Source organism: Capra hircus, chromosome 27 (genome assembly GCF_001704415.2).
Source record: "Capra hircus breed San Clemente chromosome 27, ASM170441v1, whole genome shotgun sequence".
Lineage (NCBI taxonomy): Eukaryota > Metazoa > Chordata > Mammalia > Artiodactyla > Bovidae > Capra > Capra hircus.
The window spans coordinates 22,645,795-22,668,970 of record NC_030834.1 but is presented as its reverse complement, the minus strand read 5'-3'; the positions used below and the strand labels follow the sequence as shown (position 1 = coordinate 22,668,970).

Genomic DNA, 23,176 nt, shown 5'->3' with positions numbered 1-23,176 from the left:
AGTCGCTCAGTCGTGTCCGACTCTTTGCGACCCCACGAATTGCAGCACACCAGGCCTCCCTGTCCATCACCAACTCCCGGAGTTCACTCAGACTCACGTCCATCGAGTCCATGATGCCATCCAGCCATCTCATCCTCTGTCGTCCCCTTCTCCTCCTGCCCCCAATCCCTCCCAGCATCAGAGTCTTTTCCAATGAGTCAACTCTTCGCATGAGGTGGCCAAAGTACTGGAGTTTCAGCTTTAGCATCATTCCTTCCAAAGAAATCCCAGGGCTGATCTCCTTCAGAATGGACTGGTTGGATCTCCTTGCAGTCCAAGGGACTCTCAAGAGTCTTCTCCAACACCACAGTTCAAAAGCATCAATTCTTCGGCGCTCAGCCTTCTTCACAGTCCAACTCTCACATCCATACATGACTACTGGAAAAACCATAGCCTTGACTAGACGAACCTTAGTCAGCAAAGTAATGTGTCTGCTTTTGAATATGCTATCTAGGTTGGTCATAACTTTTATATAATAAATTCAGTTTCATATAGCCTAATATATTAACTTTAAACATAAACATTCACAACTATGCAGTATGTGTCCAATTGCATATATTAACTGCTTTCTATTTGCAGAGAATGAAAGCAATGTATAGAAGCACCGTATATTCAAAGTTATTTTCTGACTTAAAATATTTACTTACTATCAATGCATTGCTAATTGCTTGTAATTTTGCCGTCTGTAATTATACTAATATGCTGAATAAAGTGTAGTCTGATGTATTAATTTATATATCTGTTAGTCAATTGGATGAGTCTGCCTCTGTTTATTTACAGCCTAGATGCCTCTCTTCTATTCCAGGTGCATGAACGTTTACTCAACTGCTTATTTTCTTGTGCTAACTTAAATGTAATGAATTCAGATATCAACTCATTTCACCACATCCAGACACTCAACTCATAAAGTATCTCCAATGTAACAACATGAAGTATTACACCAAGAAAAGTCTTCCTGGGGTGTGTGTGTGTGTGTGTGTGTGTGTGTGTGTGTGTGTGTGTGGTATATGTGGATATATGTATACATAAGCATAGTGATCTTTACAGTTCGATGTCATTAAGGTCAGTGATATATTATGTGGACCAATTTATCCAGTAATTAAATACATTTGCAGGAAGCAAGGCTTTATGTGTACAGTATCTGTAATATCTTTAGGCAGTTCATATTTAATGTATGCTTCAGTGCCCAAAAGACAGATTGAAACACAGAAGCCTCAAAACCCAGAAATCACTTTTATCAGCAGTTCTGGCCTCAAGCATGACTTTTTGAACATCATCCATTTGAGTTATTACGGTTCAAAGATTAAAAGCTCAATACAGGGAAGTTAGAGCATGATTAGAAAAAAAAAACACACACACACACAATCAGCTGAATACAGACTGCTGAAATAATGTTTACAAGATCAAATGCAATGACTTTGAACATGAACAACGGGTATTCCACAGTTTCTCCAATATTACCATTAAATCCTGTAAGGAAAGTTATTTGCTTAAAAAAAAATAAAAAACAGACTTTAAAATACTGTTCATGCTGTTTTGAGCTTGATAGCTTGCATGGTTAGCACAGTTTTAAAGTACTTGGCATTGTTCTACTTGGAGTTTGTCACAGTTTCTTTGTAGATCTGAAAACATGTAAGTAGTTTCAGAATATGAGAAAAGTTTCCTGTTTTCAGAGAAATTATCCCACGTTATCAGGGTATGTAAATTAATGCCTTCATTTTATTAAGGGCTCCTAAGAAGCTGTAATGGTGGGAGGTGTAAATTACTAAAGCCCCCAGACAGGTATTGAGAGTAGTTCTGAGGTGGGGGTGAGGACAAGGAAAGGGGAAGAAAGTTCTAAATGCCTACTAGAAGCTAGAGATAATTTTAAATTTGGAGGTTATTTTGAAGTACAAATATAACCTGTTTTGAACTCCTGGGGGTCATATAGCTAACAAAACATGATAGTACATCGTCTTGGTCCATTCAGACTGCCATAACAAAATACCATACGCTGGGTGGCTTGAACAACAGAATTGTATTTCTCACAGTTCTGGAGGGAAGTCCAAGATTAAAGTGGCAACAAATAAGTGTCTGGTGAGAGGCCACTGCCTGACTTGCAGACAGCCAGCTTCTCCTTGTGTCTTCACATGGCAGATTACACACAGGGAGAAAGCAAGCTCACTTGTGTCTTTTGATTAGGGCACCAGCCTGACACATGAGGGCTCCATTCACATGACCTAATTAACTTCCAAAGATCCCATGTCCTAACACCATCACATTATGAGTTAGGATTTCCAGATATGAATTTGGAGAATCCATATTAAGCCCATAGCATATGTAGAGAGAAATGAAAATAGGCGCAAAGTGTGCTATGCCCAGGTCCCTGAGTGGACCACATTGTATCTGACAAGAGTTTCTGCTGTAGATAGCAGAGGAGGGATGGTCCAAATCTTAACAAGAGACGAAGATATAGATGCATATGCCAAATGCATATGCCAAAATAAATAAATCAGTGTTACAGAAATAGCAATTCCCTACCCCCTGACCACTTTGCTCTTTTTGCTGAAACCATGCTCTCAAATTAATTATGTTTTTTTTTTTTTAATATGAGGCTGGCTTTGTGGATTGTGGGTGGATTAATATGCAAAGTGGTCCAACAAATTGAAAACAGATTTTCCACTACATGATACAATTATATTTATTTAAAATTACATTTTAATAATGAAAATTATTGATTAGAAGATACATTGGAGAACATTAAATATATATGTGCTATATCACACATACATTTACAATATTGAATCTAAAATGGAATTCATATTAGGTAGTAATAAAGAGTGAACAAATGTCAATATTAGCATCTATGAAATGTTGAATAACTAAAGGTTCACAGTTTCCTTGCACTATAGCAAGTATAAACACTATTGTCTACTTGCAGAGAGAAAAATGAGAGTCCTTCTGTCCACAAGTCTATGAAGCCTCTAGCACATGCCAAGTAAAATGCCAAGTCTGCAGGCAGCCACCAAGAACAGAGCAAACATCATCTCTCCTTGTGTACATGCAAAGATTTCCCAGCTGGCTAAACCCACAGACTTTGTCAGGCCTGTGTCAGGGATGTAGATGTCAAATATGTACCCGACCATCCTGGCCCAGCAATATTCTACCAAATTAGAACCCTGAAAGGATGGTAATTTTAAAATACTAATTTAGGTATAAAACATACTGTAGAGATTAAATAATATATGTATTTCTCTTCTTTTTCTAAAAAAAGAAAATACATGTTCATGGTTTCTTGGATACAAGATTCATTTTTAAACCTTTCCTCTGACCATAGGAGCTGATGCTGTGGAAGCTCAGTGTAAAAGATTTGAAGTGAGAGCGAGTGAAGATGGCAGGGTGCTGTTTTCTGCAGATGAAGATGAGATTACCATTGGGGCTGAAAAGCTGAAAGTTACAGGTACTGTAGATGGAGGTCTTGGAACATTGTTTACTTCCTGAAAGAATATGCAACTGAACAAGAAATGACTTTTTAATATCTGTGGTTCATGTGCCAGAAATTGAGTCTCACATAATATCATGGTATAACATCATTTGATTTTCCAATAGTAATCAAACAGAAAGCCCTAGGTTGAGGTTGCAGAAAAGACTATAAATATATTAGCCTTAGTGATATAAAAGCAAAGCTGCATGTCTCAGGCAGGGTTAGAGGGAGGAAATTGAGTATGGATGGTAGAAGATAAGGTGGGGTACAAAGACTCAAGGTGATAGATAAATATAATCTAGAGGTATTATTTAAAAGTAAAAGACACGCAAAAGAAGATCTAAAATGTAAATATCAACTGAAGTAGAGGGAAAGGTTATAAATAAACTGAATTCTTGTTCTTTAGGGATATAATTGTCTTCCAAAGCATAGAAGTCAAGAAATAGTGCTAATTACCTATTATTGAGACATTAATAAAGTCATTATTCTAATATTAGGGCCATTAGTGTCAACCACCAGCTGAAGTGAAAAAGTAAAAGCAAAAAGCAAGAAAATGGAAATTTAAAAGCAGGATTGGGAATAGGGGAGAATTTTACTAAGGCTATTTTAAGCAGTTTAAGAATGATATCTTTTGAATTATCTGAGTTATAACCACAATAACATGTTATTTTGCTAAAATATTTTAGAAATATTAAGGAGGCCTATATTTTAAAAAAATGAAATACGTATGACTTAGCATTTCCCAAATTTGAGTTTGGGGACAGTTCACGGGATACCTGTCATATCTATTTAGGTAAATGGGGACTGTAGGCCATTGAGAGCAGTTTACATTTTAAATGACCTCAGCTCTTGGGCTGTTTGGGTTTAATCCTGCTTCTAACACTCAGTATTTTGAGTAAATTCTATGCTGTCTATTTTCTTAAATCTAAATGATTGGAATGATAATGATTATTAGTGCTCAAATTCTGTGTGTGTGTGCATGTGTGTGCACGTGCCTATGTATGCCTGTGTGTGTTTAGAATGTCTTGGACACATAATGAAGACACTGTGAAGGTTAGCCTTCTATTTTTATTAATAATGATAATATTGCCGATATCCCAGATAGGAGGGCTTGTGTGTATTTCAAGAAAGATACACAAGTAGATGGCAATTAAATTCAGCAAGGATTGCAAAATGGGGATCCTCACTGGGCATCTCTGGTCTGGCTCACAATCTACTACCACCAGACTTACTGTCCCCCAGGGCCTTCTGTCTTTCTTCTGTGAGTTTGCTGAGTAGCTGGAGTGTGCACGACTGGGCTAGTGTTTGGACTGGTCTTCATGACTGCCTATCAGCCTCATTCTCTTTCTAAAAACTCCTTGGAAGGTCAGAGAAGAAATCACGCACATGAGGTAAACACTGGCTCTCCTAAGTCCTGAGTTGACAGTCAGGGAACCAAAAACTTTTTTATTAAGTGAAAAAGCATAAGGATTTGGGCTGACAAAGGGCATAGACAAATCAGAAAGGTCATTGACTATCGGGCCCTTGGTGATAATATTTGAGTTGCTAGTTGACGGGCAAGTCAGGAACCAGGGTAGAAATGCACTTAGGAGGATTAGGCATTTGTGATTTTAGTATTTAACAATTTTTGCACATTGGTAGTACCTGCCAGTTATCAGCTTTGATATCAATGTAATCCTCATAGCTCTTAGGATATTGCACTTATCCAAAGATTATTTCATCCATGTTCAGATATTCACATTGAGTACTTTGTATTCATAAGTAAAGGGAAATTCCAGAGCACTTAGCAGTGTTTATGATCTCACAGAATTCTAACTTTTTCTGATCTTTATATTACCTTGATTTTCCTCATAACTGTTGCAGTGAAATACTTTCTTCACAAAATTAGACCCATTACCTAGCTGTGTTTGTTTTTTTTTTTTTTTTCTCTTTGAGGTAAGTAGATACTCAACATATTTCCTCTTTTTCTTGGTAGCCTGGCAGCCATCCTTGAACTGTTAATTGGACTCTTAAGTCAGAAGAGAGTGTTCTCTGAAAAAACTCCATTTCTCTGCTTTTTGCTTAACTGTGTTTGGCAGGCATCTCTGCTGACCTAGTCACTTTCTCTCTTTCCTCTCTGTGTGCATGTGTGTAAGTGTGTGTGTGAAGTAAGCGTGGTACACTGTATCATGTCTGCATGGTTTGATCCATGTATCTCACTCCAGCTCTCTTTTTCCATTTTTCCCTGTCTCAAATGTATACACACAGCTTTGAGTTTTTTCTTTGATACTCTCTTTTGATCTGTATTATCTCAAAAATTGATTAATCAGTTTTATAATATATTGATGTATCATGTGACTCCAGAAGATGTTAAATAATAAAATAATTTGATTCTGAGGTCCTTAATTACAGAATCCAGGCAGACTTTTGTAAAGGATGGTGGTTTAACACAGGAGGGAAGAATGAAAGCATTTGTAATAAGCAACCCTGGCTTTTCAACCATTGCAGATATGCAAGGGTCTCCACATCATTTAAAAATAAGTGCTTAGTTGAGGAGTACTTTAACATGATTAGAATCTCTCCCAGAACCTAGCCACACTCCTGTTTCTTACAGAAGAGCCCAGATACATCCACGGACATAGACACAAACATATACTTGGGTGCATTCTCAAATTCCTGCAGAGTCCTTTACTCCATTACCAGAATACCACATATGAACTTTGTCATGGATTTATTTCTTTCTGTGATACTTCTAAAATAAAGGAAAATAAAGTTATCAAAGGAAACTATGATTGAGAATTTCCTGTGCTCAGAGGAGAAAACTGCATAGAGCAGCATGCAATCTAAGGGCACCGGGATTGATTAGTAACCTCATATGTACTTTAAAGCAGAGCTTGAATATTTAACAAATAATACTACAAAGAATCAGTGACTCCAGGGTACTTCATATAAATTAGGTAGTGGTGCTGACAAGACTTCAAAGTTGTGTGTGACAAGAGATCTGTGTGAGGTTGATTCGAGAATTTTAAATTTGAGACAAGAAATTTTTCTGTTTAAGCAATATCCGTGGGGATTAAAATGGATCCTTTCTAATTTACATTTTAAGAAAAATGGTATTTCATACATGGACTTCTCTTTCAGGGCAACAGAAGTAGATTAATTTATTTAGACAATAAGTGTGTCTGTACTCCTGACACAGAATCATTTGTGACTATATTTATTTGCAAATCTAGTGTAGTTCAAGGTATTTAAATTTCCTCTATTGAAACATAGCAGGGATGTATTCGATGTATTTAAATACTCTTAGGGTGCAGGAGAGTAGAACTGAAGTGGCAAAACAGCTCCCTGAACACCACCACCCCTCATTACCCCATCAGCTTGATCAGTAATCAAACATATGCTTTCAACTTGTAATTTTTTTTACCCTTGATATAGCTTCGCTTGCTCAATAATACTTTGCTTAAATTTTAACTTGAATATACTTATATGACCTTAACATGCCACCTCTATATCATTGAATATATGGGCGTTTCACACATTTGGCTCATATATGCATACTTGACAATTTTATTTTCCTTTATATTTGTATTCCCTAATGTTGATCAAAGATATTACTTAATGCAATTATCTTTTGAGACCAGGTCAGTAAATAAAAGATATAAACCTTTACACTCAGAAGACTCTTAATTTAGGGCTTTCAGGCAGAATCAGTCAACTATAATTTGTTCTTTCATTTGTATTCCAAGTAGTATATTAACTTAGAAAACAAAGTGCAACTTATTTGACTTTATAAAGTGAAAGACTTTAGCCCTATAGGATACTTTCATGTTAAATTAAAAGCCATTAGATGAAGTTAGATCTCCCCATTTTGCCTTTGAGAGAAAAGTGAAAAATAGCTCAGTGTATGAGAAGAAAGGATCTCTTTTTTTTATCAGATGGTAGAAATTAAAACTGGCAGTCTGAAAGAATAGTGCATCATGTATCCCCCCTGTGCCCTCAGGCTTGTTTGAAAGCCAAGAGTGGCATTCTCTTGTCTCTACTCTAATTGAATGATTGGAAAGATAGAAAGGTCCTAATGCTGGTTTGACAACAGAAGAAAGGATTTTCCAAAGAGCTGTCTTTTATTAATAAATTAAACACTATGTTTCTGGGCTGGAATCAATATTCTCTGGTTTGTTTTTATTAGTTGGTCTTCACATCCTTGCTCTTGTCTGTTAACTCAGGACAGGTTGTGATGAGGTCAGCTTTGGAATCAACCTTTCTCTTACTTGGGACCATTGTTCCTCTGGGCTGTCCGAATGCCAAGAGCCTGGTGGCGTGCAGCCTGCAGTATAGAGCTGCTAGGTCTGAACAGCAGCTGAAAAAAATATGATCAGATCAGCTGCTGAGGATTCTAAGGTGCAGTCATTTCATTTTCTTTAGTGTAAGATTTTAAGTCTGTAGTTAGTTTAGTTGCTAAGTCGTGCCCAACTCTTGCAACCCCACCAGGCTCCTCTGTCCATGGGATTTTCCAGGCAAGAATACTGGAGTGGATTGCCATTTCCTTCTCCAGGGAATTTTCCCGACCCAGGAATTGAACCCAGGTCTCCTGCATTGCAGGCAAATTCTTTCCCGACTGAGCTATGAGGAAGGTAAATCACTCAACTTAATTTTCTAGCTGTTGGGTTTTTTTGTTAGCCTCCTCCTCCACCCACCACCCCCTCGTCTTCTTCCTCTTCTCCCCGCTACCCCCGCCACCCAGCCACTCCACCCCCCGCCACGCCCAGTGAGCTGAGGAAATGCTTCAGCACCAAGTCTGCCTGGTTATGGCCTCTAGTTGTTTTTTAAAGTTAGTGAAGATAAAGTTTTTGGAGATGTTAAAGAGGAGAACCACCCTGACTCCCAGATTTCCAGGTGAAAACTGTTTGGTTTTGAAGGGTATAAATAATGAACTGTGTTGTTATTCAGTCACTTAGTCATGTCCAACTCTTTGCGACTCCACGGAAAGCCTGCAGCACGCCAGGCTTCCCTATCCTTCACTACCTCCCGGAGCTTGCTCAAACTCATATCCATTGAGTCAGTGATGACATCTAATCATCTCATCCCGTCACCCTTTTCTCCTCCTGCCTTCAATCTTTCCCAGCATCAGTGTTTTTTCCCATGAGTTGGCTTTTCCCATCAGATGGCAAAGTATTGGAGGTTCAGCATCAGTCCTTCCAATGAACATTCAGGCCTTACAAGAACTGAATATTCAAATGAATTATGCCATCTTCAAGAAAATAGCTGCTTCCTCTGAGCACCTTAACAATCTTCTCCATGATTTATTTTATTTCTCTGAGCCCTGACTCAAATAGTTTCTATTTTTGTTAAAGTAAAACTTCATACACTTGGTATAATAGAAATATGAGGAAATTCATGAAATTTTCCAAATTTGCTGGCATATTGAGTGCAGCACTTTCACAGAATCATCTTAGGATGTGAAATAGCTTAACTGAAATTCCATCACCTCCAATAGCTTTGTTCATAGTGATGCTTCCTAAGGTCACTTGACTTCACGTTTCAGGATGTCTGGCTCTAGGTGGGTGATCACAGCATCGTGGTTATCTGGGTCATGAAGATCTTTTTTGTATAGTTCTTCTGCATATTCTTGCCACCTCTTCTTAATATCTCTGCTTCTGTTAGGTCCGTACCATTTCTGTCCTTTATTGTGCCTGTCTGAACATGAAATGTTCTCTTAGTATCTCTAATTTTCTTGAAAAGATCTCTAGTCTTTCCATTCTATTTTTTTTTCTCCATTTCTTTGCGTTAATCACTGAAGAAGGCTTATTTTTCCTTACTGTTCTTTGGAAAGCTGCATTCAGATGGGTATATCTTTCCTTTTCTCCTTTTCCTTTCACTTCTCGTATTTTCTCAGCTATTTGCAAGGCCTCCTCAGAAAACCATTTTGCCTTTTTCTTGGGGATGGTGTTGATCACTGCCTCCTGTACAATGTCACTAAACTCCATCCAAAGTTTTTCAAGGACTCTGTCTATCAGATCTAATCCCTTGAATCTATTTGTCACTTCCATTGTATAATCATAAGGGATTTGATTTAGGGCATATCTGAATGATCTAGTGATCTTCCCTACTTTCTTCAATTTAAGTCTGAATTTGGCAATAAGGAGTTCATGATCTGGGCCACAGTCAGCTCCTGGTCTTGTTTTTGCTGACTGCATAGAGCTTCTCCATCTTGGGCTACAAAGAATATAATTAATCTGATTTCAGTTTTGACCATCTGGTGATGTCCATGTGTAGAGTCTTCTCTTGTGTTGTTGGAAGAGGGTGTTTGCTAGACCAGTGTGTTCTCTTGGCAAAACTCTGTTAGCCTTTGACCTGCTTCAATTTGTACTTCAAAGCCAAATTTGCCTGTTACTCCGGGTAGCTCTTAACTTCCTACTTTTGCATTCCAGTCCCCTATAATGAAAAGGTCATCTTTTGGGGGTGTTAGTTCTAAAAGATCTTGTAGGTCTTCATAGAACCGTTCAACTTCAGCTTCTTCAGCTTTAGTATAATGGTAAATCTTGGAGAGTCTAGACATATCAATGACTATGTGGTCTCTTATACTATTCCTCTTAAATATCAATTGCCGAATTGATAGAACACCAAGTAAGGTTTTAAAGTAGTTGAATTGCTAACAGTGGAAGACTGTAGCCCCTGCTGAGTGAGAGAAGCACGGGCCTTCTGTATTATTGATTGAAAAGGATCCTGCAGTTCCATTTATCCTTTTGTTCTCTTTATCAGTGGACGTGTCAGACTTCTGGTTACTTTACTCTGTACGATCCATCATTTCATCACTGAAATAGGGTCTCAACCCTGATTTCACTGATCTGATTAGATAACTCCAGTTATTTTAACCCTTCCATTCATGCTCTGAATTAAATTGGAGATTACTTTTTTGACAAAATCAAAATGTGCTCAGGAATACCTTTTGAATAGGCTTAAGTGTCAAGGTAGTGCTCAGGTAGAAACCCCAAAATTCTGACTACAGGAGGAAAATTCCCAACTGAACAGTAAGTGTAAACTTTTGTTTTGAAAAAAAAAAATCTAAAAATTCACATGTGTTTGTAAGAAATGATACAGCAAGATTCCATGCAACATTAACCCAGTTTCTCACCATGGTGACATATTCCAAACTATAGTATAACATCCCAAAAAGGACATTGACATTGATATAGTCAAGACACAGGCATTTCCACCACTGCAGGGATCCCATGGTGCCCTATGAGGACCACAACTACCCTCATCTTAACCCCTGTCAATTATATATCTGTTCTGCACTTCTATAATTTTCTCAGGTTAAGAATGGTTTACATACAAAATCATGCTATAGTGGCCTTTGGGGATTTTTTTTTTTTTCAGTCAGTATAATTCCCTGGAGATTCATTTGTTTTATTGTATATATCAGTAGGTTTTTTGTTTGTTTGTTTTTTGTTTTTTTTTGTTACTGAGTAGTATCCCATGGTATGAATGTGAAAGTGAAAGTATCAGTCACTCAGTCAAGTCCAACTCTTTGTGACTCCGTGGACTGTAGCCCGCCAGGCTCCTCTCTCCATGGGATTCTCCAGGCAAGAATACTGGAGTGGATTGCCATTCCCTTCTCCAGGCTATCTTCCCAACCAGAGGATTGAACCTGGGTCTCCCATATTGTAGGCAGATTCGTTACCGTCTGAGTCACAGGTAAGCCCCTAGTATGAATATACTACAGTGTATTTAACCATATATCTGAGTTGTTTAGGTTTTAGAGCTACTATGAACATTTGTGTACATGTTTTGATATAAACATAAGTTTCATTCATCTGGGATAAATATTCTGAAATATATATATGTAAAGGCACAGGCCCTAGAAGATAGAGAATTTAGAAACAAACATTTTAGAATATTTATTCCTATGCCTTAAAAAAAGAAAAACTTGCTTAGATTTTGATAGAAATAAACCAACACATGAATTTTATAGTTGACATCTTTGTTATATCAATTATTCTGGCTCATGAAATAATGCATCTTCATTTATTTAGCCTTTCTTTGACATTTCTCATGAACATTTTGTCACTTCCAGCGTACATATCCTGTCCATGTTTTCATTTTTTAATTTTCTTTGAAGCAATTATAATTGGTACAGAGTTCATCACTTTTGATTCTATACATTTATTTTAATATATAAAATTTAATTGAGTTTTTCATGTATTATCTTGTATCTTTTTATCCTGTGACTTTAGTGAACTTAATAGTTATAGCAGATTTTGCAGACCTCAGCAACTTTTCTATGTAGATAATCATCTCTTATGCTAATAAAGACAATTTTATCTTTTCCTTTTTAATCTATATGTCATTTATTTCTTTTTCTTTTCTCATTACAGTTACTACAAATTTCAGTTCTATTTGGATAAGAATTATGCAAGGGAGGAAGATGTTTGCCAAACAAGTGTGTTGAAAAAAATATTAAGCTGCTAGGATTTATGAGATTCTGGCCAGTCTGTTTCAAGAATAGTGATTATGTGTATTGTTTTCTTGTAATTAATTTTAATATTACTTAGATCATGTGTGTTTTCTGATTGAATAGGCATATTGAAAATGCTCAAAAGTCATAAGCATTCCACAGAACATAACTAGTCTATAGTTACTTATATTCCTCGTGAATCAAAATTTCAGACAAGAAAAGCACTAATTATTGTTTCAAAGTGGTAAGAATGTGTGTGCATTCCAGAGGTCATGATGAAAAGTGGCACTCTTTAAATAAAGAAAATATCGTTAGCCAAATCTGTTTTTTTAAAAAATAGAGAAATAGGGGGAAATATGCAAATGAAATTCTAAGCCAAATAAATATATCATATCCAATCCTGTTTCATTGCTATAGATTTTATCCCCAGTTTGACAAAAATTGGCTATTTATATATTATTTCTGAGTTACCGTTATGATGGAAAACTCTAAGAGAAAAATTCTATCTTCAGCCCACTAAAAGCTAGCCATCAGAAATGTATTCAACAAAACAAGATCTGGACAATGATAACTTGTCACTGAATACAAATGTTAAGTTTCATGTCTGTGTATCTGTTTTAAAGGGTCAGGTGGGGAAGATGGGGAAGAAGGCTCTCAGAGAAACAGGCTGGGCTGTAATTGCTGGAAAGATTTGATGTACAGTGATGAAGAATGTTGCTTCTGGCATTACAACTCCATTGCTTTCTGGAAGAGTAATCATAATCAATTTATACCTCATTGGATTTTCATTGAATTAATGTGAGCTGATCCATGTAAAGCACATGTCTGACACATTGAAAGTGGTCAATAAATGTTAGACAATATTATTATTATAACAGACATAAAGGCGCTACTTTAGTTAATTAAATGACATTCTTCCTACTGTAGCACCCACTGTGAAGACCTAAATTTTATTATTTATCATTTTTCTTTCTCACACACACATAACTATATACACGATAGTGTTGAACATTTTATATAATACTGAATAATGTTTAATCCAGTGTAATAAAAGTAATTTAGTAGGTCTCTCAGAAGCATTTAAGTGAAAATTATGTATGATCCCAATAAGGAGGAGTAAAATGAAAAATTTTAGGACATAAAATATAAAGCAGCACAACAAATTAAAAAAATATAATTAGTAACATGTTGGCATAAACTTTACCATTGACAGGATATAATCACTTACATTGAATTCTTTTGCTCCTTAGTACTTAGGAAAATAGGTATTACTATCTTCACTTTGCAAACTGAGTCTCAGGTTAAGTGACTTTCACAAAATACATACAGCTATCAATAGCAAACAAGGAAGTATATTTATTTTTCCTCACTAAAGTCCAGTCTCATTTCCACTTCATTTTATCTTTGTCAATATATGCATGTGTATATAATACATTCAGATCCGGAATTAGAATTTCTGTAACGAGAAGGACAGTTTCTAGAATCTGATTTATTTAGTACCCAGGTCATTATTTCAAGCAGATTTATCTAGTAGTCTAGTCTAGAAAAAGTTAGCAGTAAAGAGGAATGAGCATACTTAAATACTACATATCTTTCTCAACTAAATCATAGTACATTCCTGGGATAAACTCTCTATCTTCATGTAGCTATGTAAATTGAAAGCTTAGAATAAGCCAAACAGTGTCATAAGAAGAGATTGAGATAAATGATTGATGTTAGAATTACTTTGAGAAAACAGTAACATAATCTTGGTCTGTGATTTAAAAGGTCTATTGCAATTTGAGAAAGAACTAATTTTAGTTTTAACTCAACTGTATAGTCATTAATCAGGCTGACCTTTGTCTTCAAAAGGAGCGTGCTAGAGTGTGTCAAAATGAATTTTATTCCTAATTTCACCTGTGGAGTTTTGTGTCAGTATGCTTTGCATAAATAGATAAAATTTCCATGTTCCTATAAATCATAACAAGGGCAATGTTTCATTTCACTATAAAGATTAGAAGGGAAAGAGGAAAGGAGAAAGGAAAAAATATTATAAGCTTGAATGGGTTCCTGTCATTTTCCAGTTACTAACCAGATGCATTAATTTTCTGTTGCTGCTATAATAATTACCACAAACAGTGGCTTAGGAGGCACATATTTATTATTTACAGTTCTGGGGGCTGGAAGTCTGCACCGTTTTTCACTAGGCTAAAATCAAGGTGTCTGATGGACTGCGCTCCTTTTGAGAGAAGCCATATCCTTGCCTTTTGCAGCTTCTAGAAGCCTTTGATAGTCCTCTGCCCCGGCCCCTCCCTTTATCTTTAAAGCCAGCAAAGGCAAACCAAGATGTTCTCACATTGCCACCTCTCTGACTCTCCATATTCTGACTCCCTCATTCATTTCTAATGATCCTTGTGATTATTTTAGACCCTCCTAGAAACCCAGGATAATTTTCCTATCTTGAAGTAGTCAGATCAGCAATTTTAGTTCCACTTGCCATCTATTGAATAAAATCCCCTTTGCTTTTAAGGAAGCATATGCACAGGTTTCAGGGATTAGGATTTGGATCCTTGGGGGGATGGTGAGGAAGACAATTATTCTGCCACCACACTAACTGATAATTGATATGTTTCATCAAACAATAAATTTTTTTTTTCAACAAATTGAGATTTCCTGAAAGGAGGAATAACTATAGGTTTCCTACTCTCTTGAATTCAGGCCCCAGTGGCTCAGTGTAAAGAACCTGCCTGCAAGGCAGGAGATGAAAAAAAGATGTGAGTTTGACTCCTGGGTAGGGAAGGTCCCCTGGAGAAGGAAATGGCAACCCACTCCAGTAATTCTTGCTTGAAGAATTTCGTGGACAGAGCGGTCTAACGGGTTACAGTTCCATGGGATCGCAGAGTCAGATATGACTGAGCGACTAAATAATAAAACAACACAAAATAAACACACCAAACTAGGACTAGCGTATTTGTGCCTAGGCCATAATTAGTTTTTCTAACTTTGGGTCATCTAAATGCAATATGCCTTTGGTTCAGTTATTTAGCCTGTCTGTGCCTTCAGTTCTTCAGCTGTAAAATGGGGATGTTATCTGACTTAATATTGGTTTAGTAGTAGTAATAGTCACCATTATATTGTTACCAGTTGATTCATTTATTAGTTTCTGATTTCCTACAGGGTAAATCTAAGGATCAATACTATTTTGTGTGAGGGAACACTATACAAATGACTTGAAAATAGGACAAAGTAATTTCCTTTTTGCAACGTGGCCAAACTGAAAAATAAGTTCCAAACCGCCTCTGGCAGTTGGCTACCTCAAAGATCAAGGCTGGTGCGTAATTCAATAGCTGTCTCCTCCCTGGGTTGAAAGGTACCTTCAGGAGGATTAAGTCCCTGGCGGGGTGTCTGGGGATGACTCTCCTGTGCTGTTTGTGCCAAACTTCTTCCTGGGGCTCTGAGAAGCAGAGATCAGGAAGCGCGTGCAGGAAGTAGGACGTAGTGCACGTGAATCTGAGATGCCCTGGAGCTCTTCATTCACATCTGTGGGTGAAGTCACATGCAAGGCAAGTTGCCCATTTCCATCAGAAATTAAAACATAATAGGTTTTATGAGCTGTTAATCTCATGTGATATGAATAAAAATTGAAAAGGGTGATGTTTAAGGACAATTTAATCACAACCATAAGTGTTACTAGCTTTTCTATATCAAGAAATACTCATTTATAGACTCAGCTCTTATTTACGCACAGATGTTATAACATCACTTCTTTCCTCAAATACAAGCACAAAACACATACAATACTGGTGAATAACTTGTTTCATTTCTTGGCTTCTTTTAAGTTTATGACTGATAAATCAAATGAATTATTTGTTGTTAATTATTGATAATTATCCTGGTTATTCTGGACATTAAGACAAGTGTATTGGAATGAGTTTTCAGCAACCAATCTATTTACACATGATTTTTCTTTTGCATGGTGGGTGAAAAAAGCATCATGGAATCTCACCTTCAAAATTATCTGAAATTTTAATTATTTCAAACATCCAACCAAGTTTGAATCTTTTCTCTTATATCTCTGTAAAGTGGTCACTCTTGTTTCAACACTTAATGACAGGAATAGCAAAACATCTCAAAGACAGTCTGATTTATCTCTACACTTCAGATGAAAAGTCACTTTATCTCCAAAGTAGATAACAAAATACTTCTACTTAAGATAACATCGGCACTAAGCCCGACCGGCCAGTGCACTAAGCGCAGCCAAGGGGAGCTACCCCACGTCCAAGGTCAGGGGCAGAAGCCGAGAGTGCCAGCCTGTGATGGTGCAGGAACGTCCGAGAGGAGCCACCCTGCGTCGAAGGTCGGGGCGGCGGCCAGGAGGAGTAACCCCACACCCCAGGCCAGGGGTGGTGGCCAGGAGGATCAACCCCACGCCCAAGGAGTGGTGGCTGCCTGGGCACAGGAGGGCCTAGAGGAGCCATCCCATGTTGAAGGTCAGGAAGGGCGGCAGTGAGGGGACACCCCTCATCCAAGGTAAGGAGCAGCAGCTGCGCTTTGCTGGAGCAGCCTTGAAGAGATACCCCACGCCCAAGGTAAGAGAAATCCAAGTAAAATGGTAGGTGTTGCAAGAGGGCATCAAAGGGCAGACACGCTGAAACCATACTGACAGAAAACTAGTCAATCTAATCACACTAGGACCACAGCCTTGTCTAACTCAATGAAACTGAGCCATGCCCGTGGGATAACCCAGATGGGTGGGTCATGGTGGAGAGGTCTGACAGAATATGGTCCACTGGAGAAGGGAATGGCAAACCACTTCAGTATTCTTGCCTTGAGAACCCCATGAACAGTATGAAAAGGCAAAATGATAGGATACTGAAAGAGGAACTCCCCAGGTCAGTAGGTGCCCAATATGCTACTGGAGATCAGTGGAGAAATAACTCTAGAAAGAATGAAGGGATGGAGCCAAAGCAAAAACAATACCCAGCTGTGGATGTGACTGGTGATAAAAGCAAGTTCCGATGCTGTAAAGAGCAATATTGCATAGGAACCTGGAATGTCAGGTCCATGAATCAAAGCAAATTGGAAGTGGTCAAACAAGTGAACATCGACATTCTAGGAATCAGCAAACTAAAATGGACTGGAGTGGAATTTAAAACAGATGACCATTATATCTGCTACTGTGGGCAGGAATCCCGCAGAAGAAATGGAGTAGCCATCATGGTCAACAGAAAAGTCCGAAATGCAGTACTTGGATGCAATCTCAAAAACGACAGAATGATCTCTGTTCGTTTCCAGGCAAACCATTCAATATCATGGTAATCCAAGTCTATGCCCCAACCAGTAACGCTGAAGAAGCTGAAGTTGAACGGTTCTATGAAGACCTACAAGACCTCTTAGAACTAACACCCAAAAAAGATGTCCTTTTCATTATAGGGGACTGGAATGCAAAAGTAGGAAGTCAAGAAACACCTGGAGTAACAGGCAAATTTGGCCTTGGAATGCGGAATGAAGCAGGGCAAAGGCTAATAGAGTTTTGCCAAGAAAATGCACTGGTCATAGCCAATACTCTCTTCCAACAACAGAAGAGAAGACTCTACACATGGATATCACCAGATGGTCAACACCGAAATCAGATTGATTATATTCTTTGCAGCCAAAGATGGAGAAGCTGTATACAGTCAGCAAAAACAAGACCAGGAGCTGACTGTGGCTCAGATCATGAACTCCTTATTACCAAATTCAGACTCAAATTGAAGAAAGAAGGGAAAACCGCTAGACCATTCAGGCATGACCTAAATCAAATCCCTTATGATTATACAGTGGAAGTGAGAAATAGATTTAAGGGCCTAGATCTGATAGACAGAGTGCCTGATGAACTATGGAATGAGGTTTGTGGCATTGTACAGAAGACAGGGATCAAGACCATCCCCATGGAAAAGAAATGCAAAAAAGCAAAATGGCCGTCTGGGGAGGCCTTACAAATAGCTGTGAAAAGAAGAGAAGCGAAAAGCACAGGAGAAAAGGAAAGATATAAGCATCTGAATGCAGAATTCCAAAGAATAACAAGAAGAGATAAGAAAGCCTTCTTCAGCGATCAATGCAAAGAAATAGAGGAAAAGAACAGAATGGGAAAGACTAGAGATCTCTTCAAGAAAATTAGAGATACCAAGGGAACATTTCATGCAAAGATGGGTTCAATAAAGGACAGAAAAGGTATGGACCTAACAGAAGCAGAAGATATTAAGAAGAGGTGGCAAGAATACACGGAAGAACTGTTCAAACAAGATCTTCACAACCTGGCTAATCACGAGGGTGTGATGACTCATCTAGAGCCAGACATCCTGGAATGTGAAGTCAAGTGGGTCTTAGAAAGCATCACTACTAACAGAGCTAGTGGAGGTGATGGAAGTCCAGTTGAGCTGTTTTAAATCCTGAAAGATGATGCTGTGAAAGTGCTGCACTCAATATGCCAACAAATTTGGAAAACTCAGCAGTGGCCACAGGACTGGAAAAGGTCACTTTTCATTCCAATCCCAAAGGCAGTGCCAAAGAATGCTCAAACTACTGCACAATTGCATTCATCTCACATGCTAGTAAAGTAATGCTCAAAATTCTTCAAACCAGACTTCAGCAATACATGAACCGTGAACTCCCTGATGTTCAAGCTGGTTTTAGAAAAGGCAGAGGAACCAGAGATCAAATTGCCAACATCCGCTGGATCATGGAAAAAGCAAGAGAGTTCCAGAAAAACAGCTACTTCAGCTTTATTGACTATGCCAAAGCCTTTGACTGTGTGGATCACAATAAACTGTGGAAAATTCTTCAAGAGATGGGAATACCAGGCCACCTGACCTGCCTCTTGAGAAATCTGTATGCAAGTCAGGAAGCAACAGTTAGAACTGGACATGGGAAAACAGACTGGTTCCAAATAGGTAAAGGAGTGAATCAAGGCTGTATATTGTCACCCTGATTATTTAACTGCTATGCAGAGTACATCATGAGAAACGCTGGGCTGGAAGAAACACAAGCTGGAATCAAGATTGCCGGGAGAAACATCAGTAACCTCAGATATACAGATGACACCACCCTTATGGCAGAAAGTGAAGAGGAGCTAAAAAGCCTCTTGATGAAAGTGAAAGAGGAGAGTGAAAAAGTTGGCTTAAAAATCAACATTCAGAAAATGAAGGTCATGGCATCCGGTCCCATCACTTCATGAAACATAGATGGGGAAACAGTAGAAACAGTGTCAGACTATTTTGGGGGGGCTCCAGAATCACTGCAGATAGTGACTGCAGCCATGAAATTAAAAGACACTTACTCCTTGGAAGAAAAGTTATGACCAACCTAGATAGCATATTCAAAAGCAGAGACATTACTTTGCCGACTAAGGTCCATCTAGTCAAGGCTATGGTTTTTCCTGTGGTCATGTATGGATGTGAGAGTTGGACTGTGAAGAAGGCTGAGCGCCGAAGAATTGATGCTTTTGAACTGTGGTGTTGCAGATGACTCTTAAGAGTCCCTTGGAGTGCAAGGAGATCCAACCTGTCCATTCTGAAGAAGATCAGCCCTGGGATTTCTTTGGAAGGAATGATGCTAAAGCTGAAGCTCCAGTACTTTGGACACCTCATGCGAAGAATTGACTCATTGGAAAAGACTTTGATGCTGGGAGAGATTGGGGGCAGGAGGAGAAGGGGGCGACAGAGGATGAGATGCTGGATGGCATCACTGACTTGATGGACGTGAATCTGAGTGAACTCCAGGAGTTGGTGATGGACAGGCAGGCCTGGCTTGCTGTGATTCAAAGAGTCAGACACGACTGAGTGACTGAACTGAACTGAAGATAACATCTAATTGAGATACAGCTGCCATTTAAGATTTGTATACATCTTGTTGAGGTTATCTAGCTCAGTTTTTAGAAAAATATTTTGCACAACCCTTTATGTGTTAAAGTAGAAACCTTTAAGACAAGTGACATTTCCTGAATTTCTTTGCATATTAAGCAGTAAGTTTGAGTTTTTAACTGGGGCAAAGGAGAAATAAAAAGGCTTCCAGGTGGCGCTAGTGGTAAAGAATCCACCTGCCAATGCAGGAGACATAAGAAACATAGGTTCAATCCCTGAGTGGGAAAGATCTCCTGGAGGAGGAAATGGCAACCTATTCCAGTATTCTTGCCTTGAGAATCCCGCAGACAAAGGAGCCTGGTGGGCAACAGTCCATAGGGTCGCAAAGAGTCAGACAGGACTGAAGCGACTTAGCACGCAAGCACCCAAGAATATGAGGAGGAAGTGAAGGCGAGTACAACTTGAAAAGAAAGCTGCCACGTGGAATTTTGACCAGTAAAAATTTTATTGCACATTTTAAGAAATCAGATATTTATGCATATCGTGTGGATATCTAATAGTCATTTTTAATTCATGCTATTCAGTAATGTCCTATAATATTTTAAATGACTAAAATATTCCATTTATTAAACTACATAGTTTATCAGTTAGTTCCCTACTTTTGGAGATTTAGGTTGTATACAATGAACCTAAACAGAGTTGTTATCAACTTTCTTGTACCTGCAGCTGTGTGCACATGATATCTCATTAGGATAAATTCTTTGAAACTGAATTGTTTGTTCAGTGTTTAAGGACTAATAAAGATTTTAATCATTTTGCCCTCATACAAGCAGTGCATGATAATTCTCATATGCCTGAACCACTATGGATTACTAAGTCTTTTAAACTGACTTTACACACATGAATAATGCTAAGCAATTGTGAAGTGCACATTATACTGTAATATATAATAAATATGTATATGTATATAATATATAATAATATATATACTGTTTCCCCATCTATTTCCCATGAAGTGATGGGACCAGATGCCATGATCTTTGTTTTCTGTATGTTGAGCTTTAAGCCAGCTTTTTCACTCTCCTCTTTCACTTTCGTCAAGAGGCTTTTTAGCTCCTCTTCTGCCATAAGGGTGGAGTCATCTGCACATCTGAGGTTATTGATATTTCTCCCAGCAATCTTGATTCCAGCTTGTGTTTCTTCCAGTCCAGCGTTTCTCATGATGTACTCTGCATAGAAGTTCAATAATCAGGGTGACAATATACAGCCTTGACGTACTCCTTTTCCTATTTGGAACCAGTCTGTTTTTCCATGTCCAGTTCTAACTGTTGCTTCCTGACCTGCATACAGATTTCTCAAGAGCCATGTTAGGTGGTCTGGTATTCCCATCTCTTTCAGAATTTCCCACAGTTTATTGTGATCCACACATCAAAGGCTTTGGCATAGTCAGTAAAGCAGAAGTAGATGTTTTTCTGGAACTCTCTTGCTTTTTCCATGATCCAGTGGATGTTGGCAATTTGATCTCTGGTTCCTCTGCCTTTTCTAAAACCAGCTTGAACATCAGGGAGTTCATGGTTCACATATTGCTGAAGTCTGGCTTGGAGAATTTTGAGCATTACTTTACTAGCGTGTGAGATGAGTGCAATTGTGCGGTAGTTTGAGCATTCTTTGGCATTGCCTTTCTTTGGGATTGGAATGAAAAGTGACCTTTTCCAGTCCTGTGGCCACTGCTGAGTTTTCCAAACTTGCTGGCATATTGAGTGCAGCACTCTCACAGCATCATCTTTCAGGATCTGAAATGGGGAAACAGTAGAAACATTGTCAGACTATTTTTGGGGGGCTCCAAACTCACTGCAGATGGTGACTGCAGCCATGAAACTAAAAGACGTTTACTCCTTGGAAGAAAAGTTATGACCAACCTAGATAGTATATTCAAAAGCAGAGACATTACTTTTCCGACTAAGGTCCACCTAGTCAAGGCTGTGGTTTTTCCTGTGGTCATGTATGGATGTGAGAGTTGGACTATGAAGAATGCTGAGCGCCGAAGAATTAATGCTTTTGAACTGTGGTGTTGGTGAAGACTCTTGAAGGTCCCTTGGACTGCAAGGAGATCCAGCCAGTCCATTCTGAAGGAGATCAACCCTGGGATTTCTTTGGAAGTAATGATGCTAAAGCTGAAGCTCCAGTACACCTCATGAGAAGAGTTGACTCATTGGAAAAGACTCTGATGCTGGGAGAGATTGGGGGCAGGAGGAGAAGGGGAAGACCCAGGATGAGATGGCTGGATGGCATCACGGACTCTATGGATGTGAGTCTGAGTGAACTCTGGGAGATGGTGATGGACAGGGAGGCCTGGCGTGCTGTGATTCATGGGGTTGCAAAGAGTCAGACACGATTGAGCAACTGAACTGAACTGATACATAAGATATATATATCATAATTATGTTTTATAAGTGCATTTGTACATGCTTATTTTATATGTAAATATGTATATAATAATGTATATATTATACATATATAATATGTATGTATGTAATATATATTATATATATATAAATCTCCTTTGAGAAGGAGAAAAAATTTTTTTTTAATTTTTGCAAGTGAGAAAATTAAGGTTTCAAATTTTTATTCCATTTCTAATGAGACAACAAATTGACCTGGCATGCAAACTATTATATCATGTGTTCTCTTTAATTTTACTCTAGTAGCAAAATTGTATACGTTCTGATACTTTTTCTGGTGAATTTTCCTAATGAATATTATCATACAATAATTTAATTGGATAGAAAACTTTGGATTGTATAATTTTGAGTCCAGTTTCTATTTTTTATGCCATATAGGACTTTAGTCACTATAATAACAATACAAAGAAAGCCTTTATAATATGAAACAAGCATGGAAATTTGGTAATACATAACATTATTTTATTTTAATTGAAGTATAGTTGATTTATAGTGTTGTGTTGTTGTGTGTTTTCTGGCATACAGCAAAATGATTCAGATATGTACACATATATATATAGTTTATATATATAAATTATTCAGTTATATATATATTCTTTTCCAGATTATTTTCCATTACATGTTATTACAAGATATTGAATATAGGTCCCAATGCTATACAGTAGGTCCTTGTTGGTTATCTATTTTATATATAGTTGTTCAGACGCTAGGTCATGTCTCATTCTTGGTAACACCGTGGACTGCAGCCCACCAGGCTTCCCTGTCTTTCACTATACTAGTGTGTATCTGTAACATGCTATTTTAAAACAGCTGCATAAAACAGTTGACTGCTTTTTCTTAAAAGGGTTGTTGTTGGTTTTTTTTTCCAGTATAAAAATGCCCTTTTTACAGGTTCCACAAATACTTTAAAATAGTCCGTTTCCAAACAGCCGCATATTGGCATCCATTTGCTATGAGT

General features: G+C 38.0%; 1 protein-coding gene across 2 annotated transcripts in view; it reads left to right on the top strand.

Moving 5' to 3' along the window:
- Positions 1 to 23,176, top strand: part of SGCZ (sarcoglycan zeta) — a 413,335-nt gene that overhangs the window by 350,100 nt on the left and 40,059 nt on the right. The window contains exon 4 of one of the 2 annotated variants that reach the window (XM_018041801.1): positions 3,356 to 3,478. The exons of the other annotated variant lie outside the window; for it this stretch is intronic. Within the exon in view, the coding sequence (XP_017897290.1) occupies positions 3,356 to 3,478 (123 nt within the window). The remainder of the gene's footprint in view (positions 1 to 3,355; positions 3,479 to 23,176) is intronic. 2 annotated transcript variants of the gene reach the window in all.